General features: G+C 36.4%; 1 protein-coding gene across 4 annotated transcripts in view; it reads left to right on the top strand.

Moving 5' to 3' along the window:
- Positions 1-20,937, top strand: part of MYO6 (myosin VI) — a 114,980-nt gene that overhangs the window by 86,440 nt on the left and 7,603 nt on the right. Inside the window, exons 20-32 of one of the 4 annotated variants that reach the window (XM_026695128.2) lie at positions 1,131-1,224; positions 3,963-4,093; positions 4,222-4,299; positions 4,925-5,054; positions 5,959-6,049; positions 7,014-7,164; positions 8,695-8,903; positions 9,329-9,407; positions 12,528-12,688; positions 14,526-14,564; positions 15,186-15,289; positions 17,266-17,397; positions 19,929-19,955. In XM_026695128.2, the coding sequence (XP_026550913.1) occupies positions 1,131-1,224; positions 3,963-4,093; positions 4,222-4,299; positions 4,925-5,054; positions 5,959-6,049; positions 7,014-7,164; positions 8,695-8,903; positions 9,329-9,407; positions 12,528-12,688; positions 14,526-14,564; positions 15,186-15,289; positions 17,266-17,397; positions 19,929-19,955 (1,426 nt within the window). The remainder of the gene's footprint in view (positions 1-1,130; positions 1,225-3,962; positions 4,094-4,221; positions 4,300-4,924; positions 5,055-5,958; positions 6,050-7,013; positions 7,165-8,694; positions 8,904-9,328; positions 9,408-12,527; positions 12,689-14,525; positions 14,565-15,185; positions 15,290-17,265; positions 17,398-19,928; positions 19,956-20,937) is intronic. The other 3 variants (XM_026695130.2, XM_026695129.2, XM_026695131.2) reach the window with 3 other exon arrangements.

The following is a 20,937-nucleotide window of genomic DNA, read 5'->3' as shown; positions in this document are numbered from 1 at the left end:
TCCCCTGTGAGCTTCCACAGTGGGACTAAAACAATAAATTCAGCCCTTTTTGTATGTTTGCAATGATTTAAGAAATAAAATGAGTGCACTTTATTTTGTGCTCCTGCTTAGTTTTGGAATGCTGTGCTTCATATGACACACTAAGCCTTGTATGGGGCCTCAATCCAACAGATTTTCCCTGCTACTGAACTAGAGGAAGTTCTTGCTAGTCTGTGGTCCTTGATGAAATGTGCAGGATAGCCAAAGGATGGTGCAGAAGCACTACTCTAGCCAATCCTCTGCATTTTGCTTCCAGTTCCAGAGGTTAAATGTCAAATCAGCCATGGTTCTGAATTCATTGTAGCCAATTATGCTGGCTTAGGAATTCTGGGAGTTGAAGCCCAGAGATCATAAAAGTGCCATAGTTGCCCACCCTGGGTTTAGAGCTCTAGGTATACAGATTTTCCCCTCTTTCCTCCTTTTGCTTCCCTTTTAAATGGCTTTGAATAGTTAATTGAAATTAATTTTTTGTATCCCTCCAAATGAAATTGATTCATCATGCATTTCTCCACATTCAAACAAAAAAAAAGTTAGTTAAACATGAACTGAGCTCCTAATCTCCCTACTGTGGGCACAATACTCCTGGCTTTCCTTTCTAAACCTCCATGGCCTAATGATGATGACCCCAGCATAGTAGCCATCTTTCTTCCTGTCAGCATTAGTACGCTACTAGAGCAAGTATTAGAAACCTTAGAACACCGGATTTTCCCAAGACTCTTGTCTTCTTTGTGTAGAGATCTGAGTAGACATTGTGTAGACATCTGAGAAGTTAAATGTTTCTGCTAGGTACTAAGCTTGGTATGAATTGAATGTTATTGATGGTCTTGTGGAAAGACAATCTCTGTGCACAAGCTTTCACACAATATTTATAGAGGTTTAAAAACAATGTCTTTAGGGCAGAGTTAAATATTTCAACATATTTATTGCCTCTGAGTTTATTAAAAAAAAGAGATGGCGAGACAATATAAATGTATAAAAGAAAAAATACCCACTGGCGGGACTAGATAGGAGTATTATGAGATTAGTTATCTACAGCACCATTTTCAAGTATTCTTAATCATGATTATGCTAATCTTCTGCTTTTACAATAGGGGTCAAGCTTTATTCGATGCATCAAACCGAATCTAAAGATGACCAGTCACCAATTTGAAGGTGCTCAAATCCTCTCCCAGCTTCAATGTTCAGGTAATTTAGTGTATCTTCTAAAGATATGTTAGATCTCTAATAATATTCAAATGAGGATTCTGGCAAAACTGAATTGCAGGGCTTTGTATAAGAGTTTTTCAGTCAGAAAAAAGAGTGATATTTTTCAGTGCTCTGTTGTTGTTGTGAAATTATTCTGCAAAATAATCTGTAGATAGTACTGTATTGACTGTTAAAAGATTTTTAAAAATAAACTTAATAAACTTCACAAACTTTCAAGGCAAAAAAATACGTGGTATTCTATGTACTTAAAATGTAATTTATTTAGAAATATGTGAAAGCCATCAGGAAGATCAAAACCCGTCCAAATGCCTACAACCCAAAGGAAATTGAACATCCTATTTTGCTGAACATATAAGAGCAGTGCATCATCGAGTTAGGAAGATACCATCTTTCCATCATCATTGAGCTGTTGCCTTCTCCATCATTGCAAAAACTGAGTTCACCTGCAGTGATTGCACTTTGAACACTATATTATCTATCTGCCATTGAATAGTATCAATATATTAGCTATTTTTAAATTATTGTGGTAGAATGTTCTTAGTAAAGTTCAGGTGTTCATTTAATCCTTCTCCTTCCACCAAAAGAAAAATAAAATAATGGTACCTTGTAGGTGAGAATCGTACAAGTTGGTTTAGATCAGAATCCAGAGTGGATTCTGATGAGTGGCAAAGCCAGGACAAAGTTTCCATTGGCTCTGGGATACTCAAATACTCCCCCCCCCACCCCCAGGATTGTACTATTCCTATAGTGTGTTATAGGACTAGAACAACTTAAACAATTAATAGGAGATGATATCTATCCAGTCTATTCTTTCTATCTCCTCCTCCTCTTCCCAGCTGAGAGATCTGGAAGGTGTTCAAGTGTTCTTGTTGACATAACAGAACTAGATGACATTAATATGTAACTTAAGGATGGTTAACTGACAGAAGTAATTAACTGACAGAAGTAACAACTTCACAGAGCTGGTTTTGAAGTAGATGATTCTAATTGGCCTGAAATAAGCCTTATTTGAAGCTAACCCGTTTGTTTTTATTAGCTGCTATCCTAGTATTTCTATTAATTTCTTTATAATGTTTGCATCCCAGAAGGCTTTTAGTCTTCAAGCATCTGTTCAAGTTGGCAAACATTCCTATTGCATGTCACATCAAGTTATGTTTAAACTTTAATTTAGCAAATCAGAAATCCTTAACATCTTCACTTAATTAGTGTTTTGTTGACTCAATTTTTGGCTGATAATCTGAAGACTGGAAATTCTGAGCAAAATTGTAGAAAAGGAGACAATGAAAGTAATGAAGTTCTTTCCCTCTGTCTTAAACATGAATTACATTATTTTTTAAAATATAAGTTTTATTAAGGATTTAAATTACAGTAATAATAACAAAAACAAACTAAATGTAGAAAAAGTGAATGAAAACAAAGAAAAATGTAAAAAAGAGAAAAAGAAGAAAAAAAAGAGAGACTAAAGAAAAAGAAAAGAAATAAAGGAGTTATTAAAACCTTCATCACAACAAGAATAAACAAATGTAATAATTCTTCACCCCCTTAAGGGGTTAAATAGATATATCTTCATCCCATATCTCATTCCTTATTATAAATTCATAAAACATCAACTTTCCAATCCTCATGTCAGCCAAAAGTCCACAAAGAGTTGCCAGAACATTGCACACACACAAAAAAGTCTATGAATTACATTATTCTTCATCTAGTTTTTATTCATTTTTCTGATTTAGAAGTGAAAGTAAGGTTTTATTTATTTGTTTGCCTTTTACTCCATCAATTTTTGGCGAAACCAGTTGAAAAAGATTAGATCTAATATTTGGAAAGGTCAACACAGACTCAGTCTTGATTTTGATTCAAACTTGAAGCTCATTTTCCATCTTCAATGACTTCAATGGCTTTATAAGGGCTTGTGTTTCTTGTTTTAGCTATTTTTTAAAAATATTTACACCAATCTCAAAATATAAAGACTGACAATCACGTTGTCTTAATTTAGTGGTGATTCTTTTGTTACCTGTCTTTTGACTGGTTTAACATTTTTATTGAATTATAAAGTATTATAAAATACAAAATACAAAAACAAATAGAAAACCAGTGGGAGGGGGAGGGAAGAGGGGGAAGAGAAGTGAGGAAAGGTAGAAAAAGAAAAAGAAGCATTGATTTCTGACTCTCTCTGTTACTATAAAATAAGGCATTAACATCAAATCACAACTTTTTGCTTTTTCATAATGATATGAACAAGCCATTTCTATAAAAATCTATCAGTCTAATCTGTAAAACCGAAAATCAAAGTGGTCTCCACATGGAAACAAAAATACTTATGTTCTTCTTTATTCAGAGTGATCAATTTTTGCCATTTCAGCCAGTTCCATCAACTTCTGCAACCATTCGTCATCCATAGTAGGAATCCTTCTATTTTTGTGTTTACAATGGTCTTGCTGCTGTCAACATATATAATAACAAAGTTCCAATTTTTTTCTCCAGTTCTTTTTCCATTAGGCCCAAAAGGAAAAGTTGTGGTTTCATTTTTATCTCCATTTTCAAAATTTTCTGTATTAAAATATGAATCAGACTCCAAAATTTTTGCTTTATCATATGTCCATCATAGATAATAAAAAAGTCCCCTCTTTACTTTTACCCTTCCAACATTCATTTGACATGACATTATACATCTTAGACAACTTATCTGATGTTATTTTGTTGCCTGTCTTTTACTGTAGGCATGGTGTCTGTTTTGGACTTGATGCAAGGGGGTTTCCCATCACGAGCTTCATTCCATGAACTTTATAACATGTATAAAAAATATATGCCTGCAAAACTGACCCGTCTAGATCCGAGACTCTTCTGCAAGGTATTTATATTCAGAATGCAAATGCTTTTTTATCTGTGCCTTTTTCGTGGTGGGTTGATATTCACAGATACTTCCCTTCCTTCAAAGGATTTGTAAAGCTGTCTTTTTTTTTTCCCTCTTCCTTTCAGGCTCTCTTCAAAGCCCTTGGCTTAAATGAACAAGATTATAAATTTGGATTAACCAAAGTGTTCTTTAGACCTGGCAAGGTAAGCAGTGTTGATATCTCTGAAGTATAAATGAACACAAATGGAGTTTTTAAAAATTAATTTCTCTTCAACTTGCCTGCAAAATAATTGAGATAAAGGATAGCCTTACCTTTCTTGAAAGTAATTTCATAAGATGATGCGCTATCATCTAATCTCTGCTAGCATCTGTATTAACATGGCCATCTCTATGGTTAATGTATTGGTAGAAAATATTTTTATAGCTCTACCTGTGCTAAGAATGGTATTTCCTGTGCTCTGTGTGATGGTTAACCTCCCTATAATCATTTACTATGACCATATTCTCTAAAAGGCAGATAAATAGACTTTTTTTTTAATTGCTTCAGTCCTGTGCTTTAACTTCATTGCTGGCTTAAAGTTGAGTGGAGGCCCTCTATATTACTATCAGAATAAGTAGTCACAATTTGTACTGTGTCACAGATACATAAAAATACGCAGATTCAGGATGTTATTAAGAATCATGCCTAGGGTTCAGAACCTCATGGCAATCGCAGGAGTCTCTACACATTGTCATGACTGCAGCATTCTGTTTACAACAGAACTCTCCATCTGTCAACATTCTTGTTGGTTGTCTTAAATGGCATTTCCTCCCCACCCCCATGTTCAGTTTGCAGAATTTGATCAAATCATGAAGTCTGATCCAGATCATCTTGCTGACCTGATTAAACGTGTGAACCACTGGCTTCTCTGCAGCCGTTGGAAGAAGGTTCAGTGGTGTTCTTTATCAGTTATCAAATGTAGGTATTCAAAAATATCTTGTAAGATGGGACGATAGGGGGAGGATCACCCTTGAGCCATGCAGTGGTTAGAATGCAGTATTGCAGGCTAATTCTGCCAAATGCAGCAGTTCGATCCCGACCAGCTCAAGGTTGAATCATCCTTCCATCCTTCTGAGGTTGGTAAAATTAGGACCCAGATTGTTTGGGGCAATATGCTGACTCTATAACTGCTTAGAAAGGGCTGTAAAGCACCATGAAACAGTATATAAGTCTAAGTGCTATTGCTATTTCTACCATGTGAGCAAAATTTTAAAAACTACCCACAACTGTGTCTTTTTAAACTTACTTGGAAGCCTAGAATATTTTATTTTAATAAAGAAATGACTGAAATGTTGTGATTATCAGAAATCACAGCAATCTAGGAATATTAATCTTGATTGTGTACTTGTGCAATAATATTGAAAGTTATGCCCTTTTCTGAAATCCCACAAGATTTCAGAGGAACACCAATGTTTTTCAAGATCTTGTGAGATTTTGTCAATTCGTTTTTTAAAAAAAATCCTGTGGGTTTACAGGTCCACACGCATTGTTTAAGAGATTGCTGCCAAAATTGTGAAAATGCTATTAATCAAGTCAAATATTAAAATGGAAGAGTTTCTTGACTCTTCAGTTCCAGTTAGGTTTTTATAAAAAAGTATTGAGAATTGAGGCATGAGTCTCACTGACACAAGAATTGTTAGCAACTCTTGCATACTAATCATATATAAAAGAAGGAAATAGTATCCGCTAGTATAAAATCTATCTAACTCTGTCTCTGTCTGCCTGTCTGTCTAGGTATGCATCCATCCATCCATTTCCCCCATTCTGTATTTAGACATTTGTTGATGAGATTTCCCTCACTTTTTCCTCCATTTATTTTCAGTGAAAAACAAAATCAAGTACAGAGCAAGTGCCTGTATTAAAATACAAAAGACAATTCGTATGTGGCTATGCAAGAGAAAGCATCAACCACGGTAAGAAGAAGACCTGTGTAAATACTCACTGTGTCCTATTTGCTAGTAAATCTCATGAGGTGCTGAATAGTAATGGGAAGGATTCCCAGGCACTCACACACCTGAACTCATAATATGACATTAGTGCAGTCACAATTTGTGGAAACTGGTATCAAAGGACCAGACCTCGAGTTTACTTGGGCAGGATATTGCCTTATCTTCTCTTTCAAAGTTTCTGCTTAGAAATAATGTAGATAGTCAAGTTTTCCCATTTTTGCTGTTAGTGTCTCTTAGTGGCGAGTCCCTCTGGGCCACAAAGAGGAAAACCACAGCATTCTTATCCTTGCTTACATGGCAAACTAGTTTTGCATATTCACACAGGATGGCATATCCCAAAATGTATGAACAAAGCAACTGTTCTGATACAGAGGCTAGCTGTGTTATCCTCATTCAGATAAAAAAGTTGGAAGGAGAGAGGAGAAGAGGAGAGACAACATGATCTAATTGTTCTGATAGAATCAACTGAACGGATCTGTTGCATCCACTAGTAAGAAACTGGAGTTTCTTACTGAATTTGAAAAAAATAAGTCCATGTATTATTGACATTCCAATTGTGCCATCCATCATATTGACCCTCCTAGTTTTTCAGGATTAGAAGAGTTTAATTTCCAGACCCTGAAGTTGGGAGCCTTCATGGCAATCATGTACCTATGCAGCAGAACACATATAATGTAATCATTTGTGCACAACATAATTTTAAATGTATTTATTTCTTTGATGTTTGTGAGAGTTTCCAAAGCTATTTGTCCATATTTTTTATTCCAAATTTTAATTGCAACACAAACTAAATGGATAATATGAGGCCCATTGTAATCCAACTAATATGACTTCATTCAGAAGCAGTTTGATGGCCCAGAGTTTGAACAATAGCTGTCTGTTCTGTTCTCTCCCTCTCATATCTAAAATATTAACATTCCTTTCACAGCATAGATGGTTTAATAAAGCTTCGCACACTGAAAGAGCGGCTATATAAATTCAATGAAGTAGTAACTGCTCTGAAAGAGGGAAAGGCAGAAATGAGCAAGCAGGTCAAGGAACTTGAGATGTCCATTGATGCTCTGATGGCCAAGATCAAGGTAGGAGGATCCTTTATGCTGTAGAAAGAAAAAACTTTGTATCAAGATCTGGCAGAGGTCCTTGATTCCAGTGTGCATGACCAAAAGAGAGACCATGGAAATATCTTGGACAGTTGAAGACCAATATCTGTAGGATACCAAGTTGAATTCCAGCTGTAACATTTCAAACTCTAATTGTTGTTTTATTTTCTTTTGCTATTTTGACAATCCAAAACTTTTAATGCTGATAGAATTGGAACATGACATCATGCTTTTTTTGTTAAAGGCATATTACTACTTGTTTTATAGAGGGCGATAAAGCACTATAAAGCAGTATATAAGTCTAAGTGCTATTGCTATTGCTATTCAGTCAATTTTCTATCACTTGGACTCCCCCCATGGGTTAGATGAGAATGTAGAGATTTTCCCCACATATGAGACTTTAAAACTTTAATCAACGATGTTCTAGCATTTCAAATGTTGACACATGTTGCTTCACATGCTTTCAAACCAGTGCTGGTATTCTACCGGTTCAGCCCGGTTCCAGCGAACCGGTAGTAAAAAATGCTACTGTTCAGCTGAACCGGTAGTAGAAAAGGAGCCAGCGGTTCAAGAGAACCAGTATTTCTTTTTTTTCCTCCTGACGATCAGCTGTTCCGATGATCAGCTGTGCCGGGATCCCCTCGTTATCTTAGTGCTTTTTTTTTTTGGCTTCCTGGGCCTCAGGGAAGCCTCCTGGGAGGCTGTTTTTGCTCCCAGGAGGCTTCCCTGAGGCCCAGGATGCAAAAGAGGCACGTGGGGGCTGCTGCATTGTCCCCCATGTTCCATTTTTTGCTTCCTGGGGGCAAAAAAATGGAGCAAGAGGGGGGGCAATGCAGCAACACACACACCCCAGCACCCCTTTCTGCATCCTGGGCCTCAGGGAAGCCTCCTGGGAGTAAAAACAGCCTCCCAGGAGGCTTCCCTCAGGCCCAGGAGGGGGGAAAAAAGAGCGCAGTATGTGTATGTGTGCTGCAAAGAAAGCCACTCCCACTCAGTCACATGGCCAGTCCCACCTAGCCACTCCCACCTAGCCATGCCCACAGAACCAGTAGTAAAAATATTTGCATCCCACCCCTGTTTCAAAAACATATCTTCTATCAAAAAGGCAAGTGACCTGAAAGCCATTTTTAAGGGACATTTTTCAAGGACTGGACACAAATCCCATTTTATCCCTTTACAATTTGATGGTATAGACACAACACTTTTTAGTACAAGACCAAAGGTGTAGACTTGGGTTTAACAGATCTTAATTATACTTTGCTATATTCAACATTCATGATGAACAGTGTGCACTATACCAGGGAGTTGCTTGTAGATGGAAATATAAGGTTTATCAAATCAAAATAGGTGGGCAAAGCTTAGGAGAACCTTAACACATCCATTTTGCTGCTTTGATGGAGAGACATAGTTCCTGTATTCTTGCTGTGGTTCATTTTCTTTCTGTCTTGCTTTTTAAAACTACATGATATGTGCAAATTATTGTGATTGTTTTTATGACTTATTTTACAGGCCACTGTCATGCCTAGACAACAGATTCAGAAGGAATATGATGCCCTAGTAAAAAGCTCTGAGAAACTTTTGAGTGCCCTTCAGAAAAAGAAGCAGCAAGAGGAGGAAGCCGAAAGATTGAGACGTATCCAACAAGAAATGGAGAAAGAAAGGAAAAGGCGTGAGGAAGAGGAACTGCGTCAGAAGAAGGAAGAGGAAGAAAGGCGACTGTGAGTGTGAAATAATCTAAATAGTGAGTGGTAGAAGCAAAGGCAAATGCCAAGCACCAGAGAACTCAGCAGATTCAGGCTCAATATTCTCAAATGAGTATAAAAATTTATTGCACGCTCTCTACAAGAATCTGGCCAACTAGTGGTTGAGGGAAATGAGTAGAAGATAAGATAGGCTGGACTTAGATCTCTTGTGAGTGTGCAGGGACTCATGGCTTATGATACATTTGATACCTCTCTCAGGCTCAGTTTGGTCATCTCTGACATCAACTTTTTAAACAAAAGCCATATTTTGGAAGTGACTGCTGTTTCTGAGCAGAAACAGAGTTCTGCTACAAAGGGAAAAAATAAAATGTGTGGGAAAGTGAGTGAAACGGTTTTAATGTGTGTCTGTACCTAATGGGCTTTCAATTTTTCCCACCTAGGAAATACGAGATTGAAGCAAAGAGAAAACTGGAAGAAGAAGAAAGGAAAAAGAGAGAGGACGAAGAAAGAAGAATTCAGGTGAAGTTGAATAGATGTTTCTTGTGCTGCATTTTCCAGACCTTGATCCACAGATAGAATAGGCTATGCAGGTGCATGGGATGTAGTAACCTGGGTCTCTTCTGATTCCCACAGGGATCTTAAACTCATCCTACTATAATTATGTTGCATTCTCTCCACAACTTTTGGGATGAGCCAACTAGACATACTGCCACCAACTACTTTACTCCAGAGAAATTTGATCTGCTGCAAATTTATTAGGGAGAGGAAAGTGGCAATCTCTTTAGATATATATGTTATTAATTATAAATTATAAAATCTAAGAGGGAATGGGCAGAATTCAATGCTGTTAGTGTTTACTTAATGATTAATACATATAGTGCCAACAATTGAAGAACATTAATTATCACCTGAACCTCATTTTTTTTTGTTTCTTGCCCAGGGAGTTTTGTTGTCAGTCATATATGTCTTGGTATAGAAATCTGTAAAACATGCTTTGCCAAACTTGGGCAATAACTTTTTAGTAGACTTCCTTCCGGTCTCAGCAGCAAAGCAGATGTTCCTTTCTGTAGAGTTTTCTCTCAGGCCATATTTAGTCAGCTTTTCTTTTGATGAATGCTGCACTGAGTAATCTAAAACAGATCTACATAAGAAAACATCCATAGCAGAAAGAAAGATTGCATGGCAATATCATGATCAGAATAAATGATGATGCTAGCTCATTGTGCTAGGATAGGGGAATAACTTCACGGATTTGCTCTTCAAAAAAGAAAGTTCAAGTGAAACTTTCAGAATGTATCAGCATTAATGCATTGAAATATGATTACTTGAGTCTTAAGCTGTCAGTTTCATAATTTCCATAAGATGTACAAAGTTCATGTATTAGAAGTAGAAGCCTGTAGAACACTACAATATTCTTTACAATTTTATCACTTAAGCCAATTAAATATATCATCCTAGAATGAATCTGTCTTTCGCTACAATAAAAACATTTCCCTTGACCTACCATTGTGGAACTAGACCACAGAACTTATTTCTCAGGCTAAGGGTATGAGATGGCCCTGAGGTAATGCCATAGTCAGCATAATCATATTCCTTAGGCATGTGTTGATAGGATTATTTTAAAGTAGAGGATGGATGGGTGTGTGCCCAGTGATATTATCAGAGTTGTGTTAGGCTCGCCCCTTTGCCTAACAGCAGCACCTGATTGGTTCAGCTGCCCAGTGCTTAGAACCTATTCCTGTTATGGCTTCAGCAATATTGGTTAGTCTGCCAGGACAATATTTTTACAGTCCAATCAACAATAACAAAACTGAAGTTGCTGTTCTGCTCCCTTCAGATCTCATGGTACTTCTTCCTTGATTTGTTATAAAGACATATATTCTGGGAGTGTATCATGCACTTTTATCAATATCATAATCAGAAGCTATCAGAATAATAAGAGTTGGGAGGGACCTTGAAAGCCTTGTAGTCCAACCCCCCTGCTCAAATAGGAGTCTATACCAGTCCAGACTAATGACTCTTCAGTTTCTGATAAGTGATGAAGCAGTCATTCTTAACAACTAAACTCACAGGTGTTTGGAATTTTTCTTTTAAACAAAGGCGTTATTTTGGTTTTCAATATGCAGTTCCAATTCATTCCTGCATTAAGAGTTTGCTTCTATTCCTTCTTGTTAATTGTAAATTTTAATCTGCTTTATTAAAAATCAATTTTCTGAGTAAGGCTCTAGGAACTGCAGCATTAAAGGATTTAATTCTCTCATCTTTCAGTAGCTCTGCTTATTTATCTACCTCACTGGACTTAGGGATTTTAATTATTATCAAAAGTAGTGAGCTGAGTTAGAGTCTACTTACCACTCCCAAAAAAGTATTTAGCTAATAACTGTGTTACTTTTCAGCAGCTTTCCAGAGGTGAACCAACATACAGGAAAACATTAAAAAATTTGAGCCAAGATATTTATTTATTTAGCCAAATAGATGTTACAATAGCAATAATCAAAATAACAAATATAATAAAAAATACAGTATTAACAAAAGCTGCAGCTTAAGATAAATTTAAAAATATTTTGAGATATTGACCATCTGATAATTTATAATTTATGAATGATTCAGGTAGTCCTCAAATTATGAGGACAATAAATGAGCCCAAAATTTATGTTGCTAAGTGAAACATTTGTTAGGTGAGCTTTCCCCATTTTACGACTTTTCTTGCCACAGCTGTTAAGTGAATAATTGCATTTGTTAAATTAGTAACGTGGTCGTTAAGTGAATCTGGATTCCTCATTGACCTTACTGATCAGAAGGTTGCAAAAGGGGATCACATGAGCTTGGGACAAAGCAATGGTCATAAGTAAGAGTCAGTTGCCAAGCATCTGAATGTTGATCATGTGACCATGGGGACACTGCAATGGTCATGTGAAAAACGGTCAGAAGTCTCTCTTTTTTCAGTGCCATTGTTAATGATCACTACAACGAATTGTTGTACGGAGAGGACTACCTGTACAGAATAATCTCTTCTTCATCTATGGCTCTGCAATCAAGGCTGTTTCTGATACAGCTAGTCTAATTTATGGTTTGTAATGCAATTTTAAGTATCAGCCAGACTGGACTTCTTATAGATTTCTATCTTTTAGATTAAATTAGTTTAGGATAAACTAAGAGGCTCCTATCTAAAGAAGTCTCAGTGCCTGGCCAACTTGTTTGAGGTTGGGAAATTTAGTCATTAGTATTCAGAGAGGAGACATCCAAGGAACTGCGGGGAATGCAAGGCTATAACACAAAATAAAAGGAAAAACAAGACAATGGCAGATTATCTTCATGAAGTTTTTGTTTTCTTTTTAATAAAGGAGTTAAAATTAACTTGAATGACATTTTACCTTTTAGGATTGTTTGAACCTTAGTTTGCTTAATCTATTGATTGTAATGAATTATGACTGAATAGCAGTAACCATTTGCACATAATTGGTCTAGATTGTAATTGCAAACCACAAAATGGTACTTCTTAATTCAGAGTACTAGTTCCAAAAATCCTAGCTGGCATGGCTTCTAGCATGCTCTATTGGATCTAGCTGGACAGTCCTTCTGTTGTATCAGTGAAAAAATAGATATTTCAGTTAAATTATATTTTTCATGGCTCTGCAGGTTGAAGTTGAGGCTCAGCTGGCCAGAGAACGCGAAGAGGCGAGTCAGCATCAAGCCATTCTCGAACAAGAGCGCAGAGATCACGAGCTGGCTTTGCGAATTGCCCAAAGTGAATCTGAGCTCATCAACGATGAGGCTCAGCTGGACCCAAGTTTGCGCAGGTATTGTACTTTATCAGTGATGCTGCTGGAAAAAGCAATTGTGTAATAAGTTGTATAATAATAATGATGACGATAACGAGAACACAAATTAAATTAAGGTAACATGATGCTGCATATCTTCCTGTATTTGAACACTCATAATCTGGAGGCTACTCTACACCACAGCTTTCCTCAACTTTCTGCCAACCAATTATGTTGGGGTTGCAGTTCCTCAGATTCCCAGCAAGGATAGCTTTTAGCCATTGCTGTAAGCAATTCTGAATATTGTGGTTTGACTTCCAGAATATCTGGAGGGTGCCAATATGGGGAAGCTACTATAATGTTAGCTAGGCATCTGAACTAGCTATCCTCTGTCAAAGATTTGGGAGTATAGTTCAGAGTCCAGTTTCTGAACTTTGTGGAAAGAGAAAAAAAGTAAAAAATATTTTAGGAATTTTGTTATGCCTCTCCATCCCAGTTCAGTCTACATGAGGGATCTTGAAACCTGGCAACTTTCTGAGAATTCTGAAAGTTGAAGCCCACAAGTCTCATAGTTGCCAAGTTTGGTCAGATAGTGTCCTTTGACACTGTGCTACAAGCAATAAAGGCTACAGTGAAAGGATTTGCCATTTGAAAATTTTCCTGACCCATATTGGTGTGGATTAATTCCATTTTAGTTCCTCATAAATTGTTCTCCAAGAAGAATTAATACTGGGATTCATGCATCAAGTTCAGAAGAAAGTTTGGTTATTGAATTAAATCATGTTTGGCTGGATTCGCCCAACATGCATATCAAATACAAACAGAGCACCTTCTTCGTTAGTGTAATGTGGAAACCTACCTAACATTTAGACTGCTTTACTTATTATTCTTTTTATGCTGGCAACCCTAAAAGACAGGTCAGTGTCATATCAAAAACAAGACAGCATTTTTGCTCAGGGAAAGTTTTTTCTTCCTTCCTCCTTCCCTCTCTCCCTTCCTTCCTGTCTGCCTGGAATAAATCATCTTTCTAGTTTTTAGAAGTTCTTCCAAACGCTTGGCATAGGAAGCAGCTTCTTTTTAAGCGGATATGTTTATATGGGTATTTATTTTTCTGTTTGGTATGAGTTTGAGTACAATTTTCTCATCATTGAGCTTTGTTTGACGGAAGCTATAGCTTGGGATTGAAAGGAGGTGGATTCCAGTGCCTGTATTCTGTGATGTTCATGGTGACACTTCAAGCCAATCCCCTTCTTACAGTGTGAAGTATCTTATGGGATGATTGTGGACCTGTAATGGTGGTGAGAGAAAGGAAAAGTCAATGCATCTATTACTTAACAACCTAAAAAACGGTTTAACATCACTTGTTGAAACCAGATTCCCTGGTGATCTTGTATGAACATCATTTTGTGTCCAGGCTGATCTTATAATGTTGTACATCAGTGCCTAATTTAGGAGATCTTCAGACTAACCTAAATATGTTCTGTTTGCAGACTCAATGGAACAAGGTGTCAAATGACCGCGTATGAAAACATTTTTCCCTTTTGGGAAATTCTATAAAAATTGAGAGTGGGAGGGTAAAATTATTCTAATGTTCACTTTAAAAGCAATTTGCAAAATAATTCACTTTATTTTTTCCTGATTATTCATGATTTCAGCATGCAATCAATACACTCCATTTGAGTATCAGTTTATCAGATCAATTATACTTAGGTACAAATGCTTATGATTTAAATATTGCATACCTAAAAGGTTATACATACAAAGAACTGGTTAATTCTGAGTATTTATTATACTATGTTATCAGTTAATACTGTAAAAATAATGCATTAAATCTTGTATCCTAATTCCCTAACATACATTCCTCATGTTTTTATAGGGAACAAATGGCCAAAGAAATGTCAGAATACCTATCTAGGTGGGTGTAACAGATTGCCAGAAAGAAATCAGTTTAATCACCAAATGTAATAACTATAAGATAAATTAAAAGATAGTTAATTCATAAATTCTATTTAATTCATTTATGTAAAAAATATACATTCTAATCAAGATTCATTCACTGTACCAATTTAGTACCCATTTTCTTTCTAATTCACTATTATATTTATGAATTGCATGAATAGGAATTACTTTTTGATAAAGTTTTGCTATTATTTTGCTCCAGGGAAAATTATTCTGATTTCTCTCTCTCTTTTAAACTCGGATGCAACATCAAGCATTCCCAAATTTAGAATTCTGAATTTCCTAGCATTAGACCTTTGCACAGAGAACTAGGTCTTCACATAATGTATCCATTTGTTTTTTTTCGGAAACGTTTTTTTTTTAAATGAGTCATTTCAGATGACATTTAGGATTAGTTTGTAAATTAGTAATTTGCAATCTTAATTTTCCTTTTCTTTTAAATAAGTATACCTAAGAAGCACGTCATGGATGTTACCAATCTTTGCACCTGTCTTTTTTGATGAGTCCTCGTTTCAGCTTTGCATTCTTGACCTCACTTGTTCCTTTCTGTATTTTTTGTTTCTTTGGATATGTTTAGGGGACCTTCAGTTCAAGCTACCAAAGCTGCAGCTGGCATTAAAAAGCATGACCTTAGCAAGTGGAAGTATGCAGACCTGAGAGATACAATCAATACCTCTTGTGGTAAGTGTTGTCCTGTTTGGAATGGAGGGAATGTCAGGATACATCAATATTTGGGTTGCTTTTCTCTCTAGAGTTTTGAAAGCCTATATAATGAATTGGTACCATTCTTTAAAAAAAACAAAAACCAAGGCCTTGGATCACTAAATAATTCTTTATTCAGCTCTAAAGGAGAAAATGCCTTGAGCAAAGTTACTTCAAACAGCTCTATGTCAAAAGAAAGGAAAGGGTGAAGCATTCAAAAACTAAGCTGCATGTAAGAACCAGCAGGGTTAATTAACTGAATATAATGCAAAGTCATTACATTTTAACTTAATCTAAAATGATTATTGCTAATGACTTTTAAATAGTTTGTTTGTTCAATTGTCAATATCAGCTATTTACATTTAAAGTTAAGTGCAATTCATGGACCTGAAAGCTTTCACTGTTTCTGATGTCACTGGGAGTGTTGGAGATAAGAACCTGGAAGACTGCTTTCTGCCCATACAGCTTATATCAGATGTCCCTAGCTTTTGCAGAGTTGTTTCTAGCAAGCTCAGGATTGACAGATTCAGATTAGCTAAAGAGCTTGTTAAATGCATTGAAGTCTCCTTTCTTCTCCCCGAGCTTGGATACTAGTTCAGATCTTTTAAAAAAGGGGAAAACATGCTGATACTAAATTGGATGTGATATTAAATCTCCTAATTAGGGAAAGATGCCTTATACCTAATCATTAGTTTGTCTAGCCAGTATTATCAAGCAGTCTGGCAGTAGCTTTCTATCCCTCCTTGCAGATGTTGGGGATTAGACAGTGGACCTTTTGCAGGCAAAGCAGGTGCTGTGCTACTCAGTTCCAAAATAGGCAGCAATTAGACAGGTAGATATTATATTGCCTCACTGAGAGCCATTTTAGTGTAATAAATGCACTGGGGTAGAAACTGTGAGACTAGATTCTAGTCTCAGCTTGGGCACAAAGCTAGCTGGGTGACCATGAGACAGTTACTTCCCATCAGTCCTAGGAAAAAGACGGTGACAAACCACTTCCAAAAGTCTTGCTAAAAATGCTGCATGGACTTGCCCATGCCGTTCCCAGGAGTCAAGACTGACTCAAAGACATGGATACACACACAGAGAGGCTGCAAAATTGCCTCAGAAAGAAACATACCAACACACACATCATTTTTATTATGAGCGGGAACCTCAAAAGCTGGAAGAGGCCTTGGTTTTTCTTGATTTCTGAAAGGGCCTCTAAAATAGCAGAACAATCATTAATCAGATTGAAATTGAGAGCCCCCAAATCCTGATATCTCTATAATGACTTTTTCAGAGCTTGGCAGGGTGTGTTTGTGTGTGGAGGGGGTATTGTAGAAAATCATGAAGCATACATTTTTGTTCGATTTTTCCAACTTCTGAGGCAGCAGTTTTCTCCACACCATGTAACTTAGCGCGGGTCTCATTGGATAGGGATCTAATGGCTATGCTGTGGGTACTTAAACCTTCTTTTCCTCATGTACTGTATAAATCAATCCACCAGGAAGGGAAGGATCAATTGGGCTGAGCTGGAGGCTCAAAGGGAATCTGATATTTAGACAATGTGTGCGTGGACATTTAACATCAACCAAGTAAAATTAAGTTTCTGATGTCTCAGAAAGAAACATACCAACATACATATCATTTTGATTATGAGCAAGAGCCTCAAAAGCTGGAAGAGGCCTTGATTTTTCTTGATCTCTGAAAGGGCTTCTGAAATAGCAGAGTAATTAGATACATTTGAAAATAACTAAATGGGTATTTTATGAATATAAGCTTTAGAAATTATCCTTCCATTTTTATACAAATTACCAGTTTATGCACCCTGTATATATGTGTGTCATGATGTAGATATAAGGAGTGGTGAACTAATTTTTTCCATGTCAACAAATTCATAGACATATTCATCTATCTGCTTTTCTCACTTGTTTCTCACTTATTCCAACCCTGGTGCTTTTCCTGGATCAAAGATATTGAATTGCTGGCAGCTTGCAGAGAGGAGTTTCATAGGCGGCTTAAGGTTTATCATGCTTGGAAGGCCAAGAACAAGAAACGCAATACCGAAATGGAACAGCGGGCTCCCAAATCAGTGACTGATTATGGTAAGGGAAAATCTTAATTTAACCCCTCCTCTCCCCCATGCACATACAAAAGTATGTGTATATGTGTGTGTGAAGGGGAAGTGTCCTTGTGAGCAAAAGTACCTAGAGAATATTGAGAATCTTGTTTTTACCAACATTGACTATATTGTCTTACTTTATTTCGTGAGCAGCATCCTAACCCAACAGCATTGGATAGATTGCAGGTTGAGATAGTTTCATTTTTAGGGTTGAGATAAAAGGCCAGGCTAAATATGATGGATTAGTGAAGGAAGCTAGTAATAGAGTATTGTTATTTACAAAGAAGTATAGCAGGATATTGCTAATAATTGGTGCTTAACTAAGAACCATCCAGTTATTTGTAGCTTTGTTTTGCTACAACCCAGGTGATTCTTAATTTCTTCTTATCACAATAGTTTAAATAAAGCTCAGGATGACCATAGAACTTGGCAGGAACCATGGAAAAGGTTTGTGGACACAGTGGCATCCATAATCATAATTGGCCACAGGTGGAACAGAGCATGATCTTCAAACAGAAGAGTTTTTGTTGTAGCATGTCTAATTCAAATTGTTCCATGTTTTTCAAAGAGGAAGAAGCTGTGCTATTTCAGAAAACCAAATTAAGGAACCATGTGGCTTGTACCAGATAGTATATCGGGCAGCCACATGGACTTTTCCTAAGAAATGGCTTGACCTTTGTTGTACATGTTGCTGAGATAGAGTGAGATTTTGGGGTACAGAGAATTATCTCAAGTGGCTAGATCAGATTGCTCAGATTCTAGACTGAGTATTGGGAGAATGGGAACCAGGATATAGCATGGATTCTGATTTGGACTGTTTTTACCCATCTATAAGAGTGGAAAAATCCAAGGCTGATCTGATCCACTATCCCCACTTACAGACCTGTAGGAAATCTGAAAGCAGAACAGGAGCAAATAACACATTTTCCTTTATGTTTCTGAAGAACTTTTCTGTACCTGTCAATAGTGGTGTCCCCCAAGGCAGTGTTCTAGGACCAACTCTCTTCATACTCTTCATAAATGACCTCTGTGATCATATTAAGAGCAACTGTGTTCTCTTTGCTGATGATGTAAAGCTGTTCAATACCACAGACAATACTGCTACCCTTCAAAAAGACCTCGATTATGTATCAGAATGGTCAAACAAATGGCAACTTCAAATCTCAACAAATAAATGTTCTGTCTTACATATTGGCAAAAAAAAAATTAGAAAATAAAATACAAGCTGAATAGTCAAAACCTTGTTGATGATCCAGGCTCTGTAAAGGATCTTGGAATACTCATCTCTAATGATCTAAGTGCTAGAGCCCACTGTAACTACATAGCCAAAAAGGCATTAAGAGTTGTCAACCTAATCCTACGTAGCTTTTTCTCTGGTAATATCACACTACTAACTAGAGCATACAAAACATTTGCTAGACCAATACTCGAATACAGCTCATCAGTCTGGAACCCACATTACGTATCTGATATTAGCACAGTTGAGAAAGTCCAGAAATATTTCACAAGAAGAGTTCTCCACTCCTCTACTCATTGTAGACTACCTTATGCCACCAGACTTGAAATTCTAGACCTAGAAAACCTTGAATTATGCCGTCTTCGGTCTGATCTAAGTATGGTATATAAAATCATACATTGCAATGACTTACCTGTCAATGAATACTTCAGCTTCAACCATAACAATACAAGAGCACACAATAGATACAAAGTCAAGGTTAACCGCACCAGACTTGATTGTAGGAAATATGACTTCAGCAACAGACTGATCAATGTCTGGAATACTCTACCTGACTCTGTGGTTTCTTCCCCAAACCCCCAAAACTTTAACCTTAGACTGTCTACTATTGACCTCACCCCTTTCCTAAGAGGTCTGTAGGGGGCATGCATAAGCGCACCAACGTGCCTACTGTCCCTGTCCTATTGTTTCTTTTATTTTTCTTATATGTACCCATTTCATTTATTCATAACTATGTATATACTTATACCTATTATTTTGTAAGCGATTGACAAATCAAATCAATCAATCAATCAATAAATAAACTACCATTTCAAATTATATAATTATATGGATGTAATATGTAGTCATCATATCTAATAGCCCTTGAGATAACAAGAGACCACTTTAGGCAGCCAGAAGTAAGTTATTAAGGTTATTGTCTTCCTTTGTAGTTTTTCCTAGATGGCATTACATGTTTTAGGTTGCAATTTTGATGGCATTGTATGTAAATGATGGAATTATTATGCCCCTCCATATTTGAAAGAAGGAAAGAATTCCTTCTTTCTTTAAAAAAAATTAAAGCTCTATTTGCAAATTCTTTTTGTGCTTTGCATCCATTTAGCTAAAAACAGTGCTCTTGTCCTCTTCCATTGGTTTCTTATGTTGAAGCCATCCCAAGGGATGGCCAATAATAGCCATCAAGAGACAACTTATTGGATACCCCCAAAAGGGAGTTTTTCCCATTGATCAATGGACTCATTTTCTCTCGCATGCTCAGTATTAAATTTTGTTTTCAGATTTTGCACCATTTTTGAACAACTCAAGTAAGTGGGGGGATTATTTCATCTAATTTGAAAAAGGGGGGAAAAATAGAACCCACTTTACTAACATAATTGTGTTTTGCTACAGTTATATTTGTTTTTTATAAGCATTCATACAGTCTGTTTTAAATATAATTAAAGAATTGTTGGTAAAGACACTGGACAGCAGGAATGTGCACGCTCTTTTAAGAATTTTGGCATTATTTACAGAAACGAATAATTTATTTCAATAAAAATGTGTATACTGGTTTAATTTTAATTCCTTTCTTCTGCCAAGAGAAAATATTTTCCCCTTGTAGCAAAACATTGAAATTGGTACTAATCAACTAACATTTGGAACAAAACCTAACACTTAGTAACTTGTTTTAGGAGAGAAAATAATTGCCTTTGTTGTGAGGAAAGTGCTTTTCTTCACTATGTTGATTATCTTTTGGGTGAGGGCAGCTGTGCATGAGAATGAGGAAAAAAGACCTCTACAAATCAAGCAAAGAGCTCAAAATGGACACTGTCCTATATGTTAATTCAGGCGATAGGTAGCCAGTCTCCATTAGCTGCAGAATGCAGCAAGAGGATGTATTGAAAATGATGAATTGCCTGGTGAATTAATTCATCAATTAAAAACTGATTCATTTTTTAAAAACATTTTTAAAAACACATAAAAGTATGTGGACTACTGCTTAAGTTTGTCATGTCAAATGATACATAATTATGACTGAAGGCTGGTTAATATTAAAAAGGTCTTTTTTGCCATTTTCTGTTCATGGATGAGCTGCTTTAATGTCCACTGATATTAATAATGAGAAATATTTTAACAGATATTGCCTTTTACAGCAGGATAAACATTTGCTATTTCTGTATATATAAACACAATTATTTGAACATTTTTTTCTGTTCCAGTAATCTACAACTTATCTAGAAATAAAGAGGGCAAATAAACACATTTGATGTGGCTGTAGCTTCATCCCTCTTTATTCAACCAAAACCA

Source organism: Pseudonaja textilis, chromosome 1, assembly GCF_049901715.1.
Source record: "Pseudonaja textilis isolate UNSWEBS1 chromosome 1, rPseTex1.2, whole genome shotgun sequence".
In the NCBI taxonomy this organism is placed as follows: Eukaryota; Metazoa; Chordata; class Lepidosauria; order Squamata; family Elapidae; genus Pseudonaja; species Pseudonaja textilis.
The sequence above is the reverse complement of the archived record's forward strand: the minus strand, read 5'-3'. Positions and strand labels throughout refer to the sequence as shown.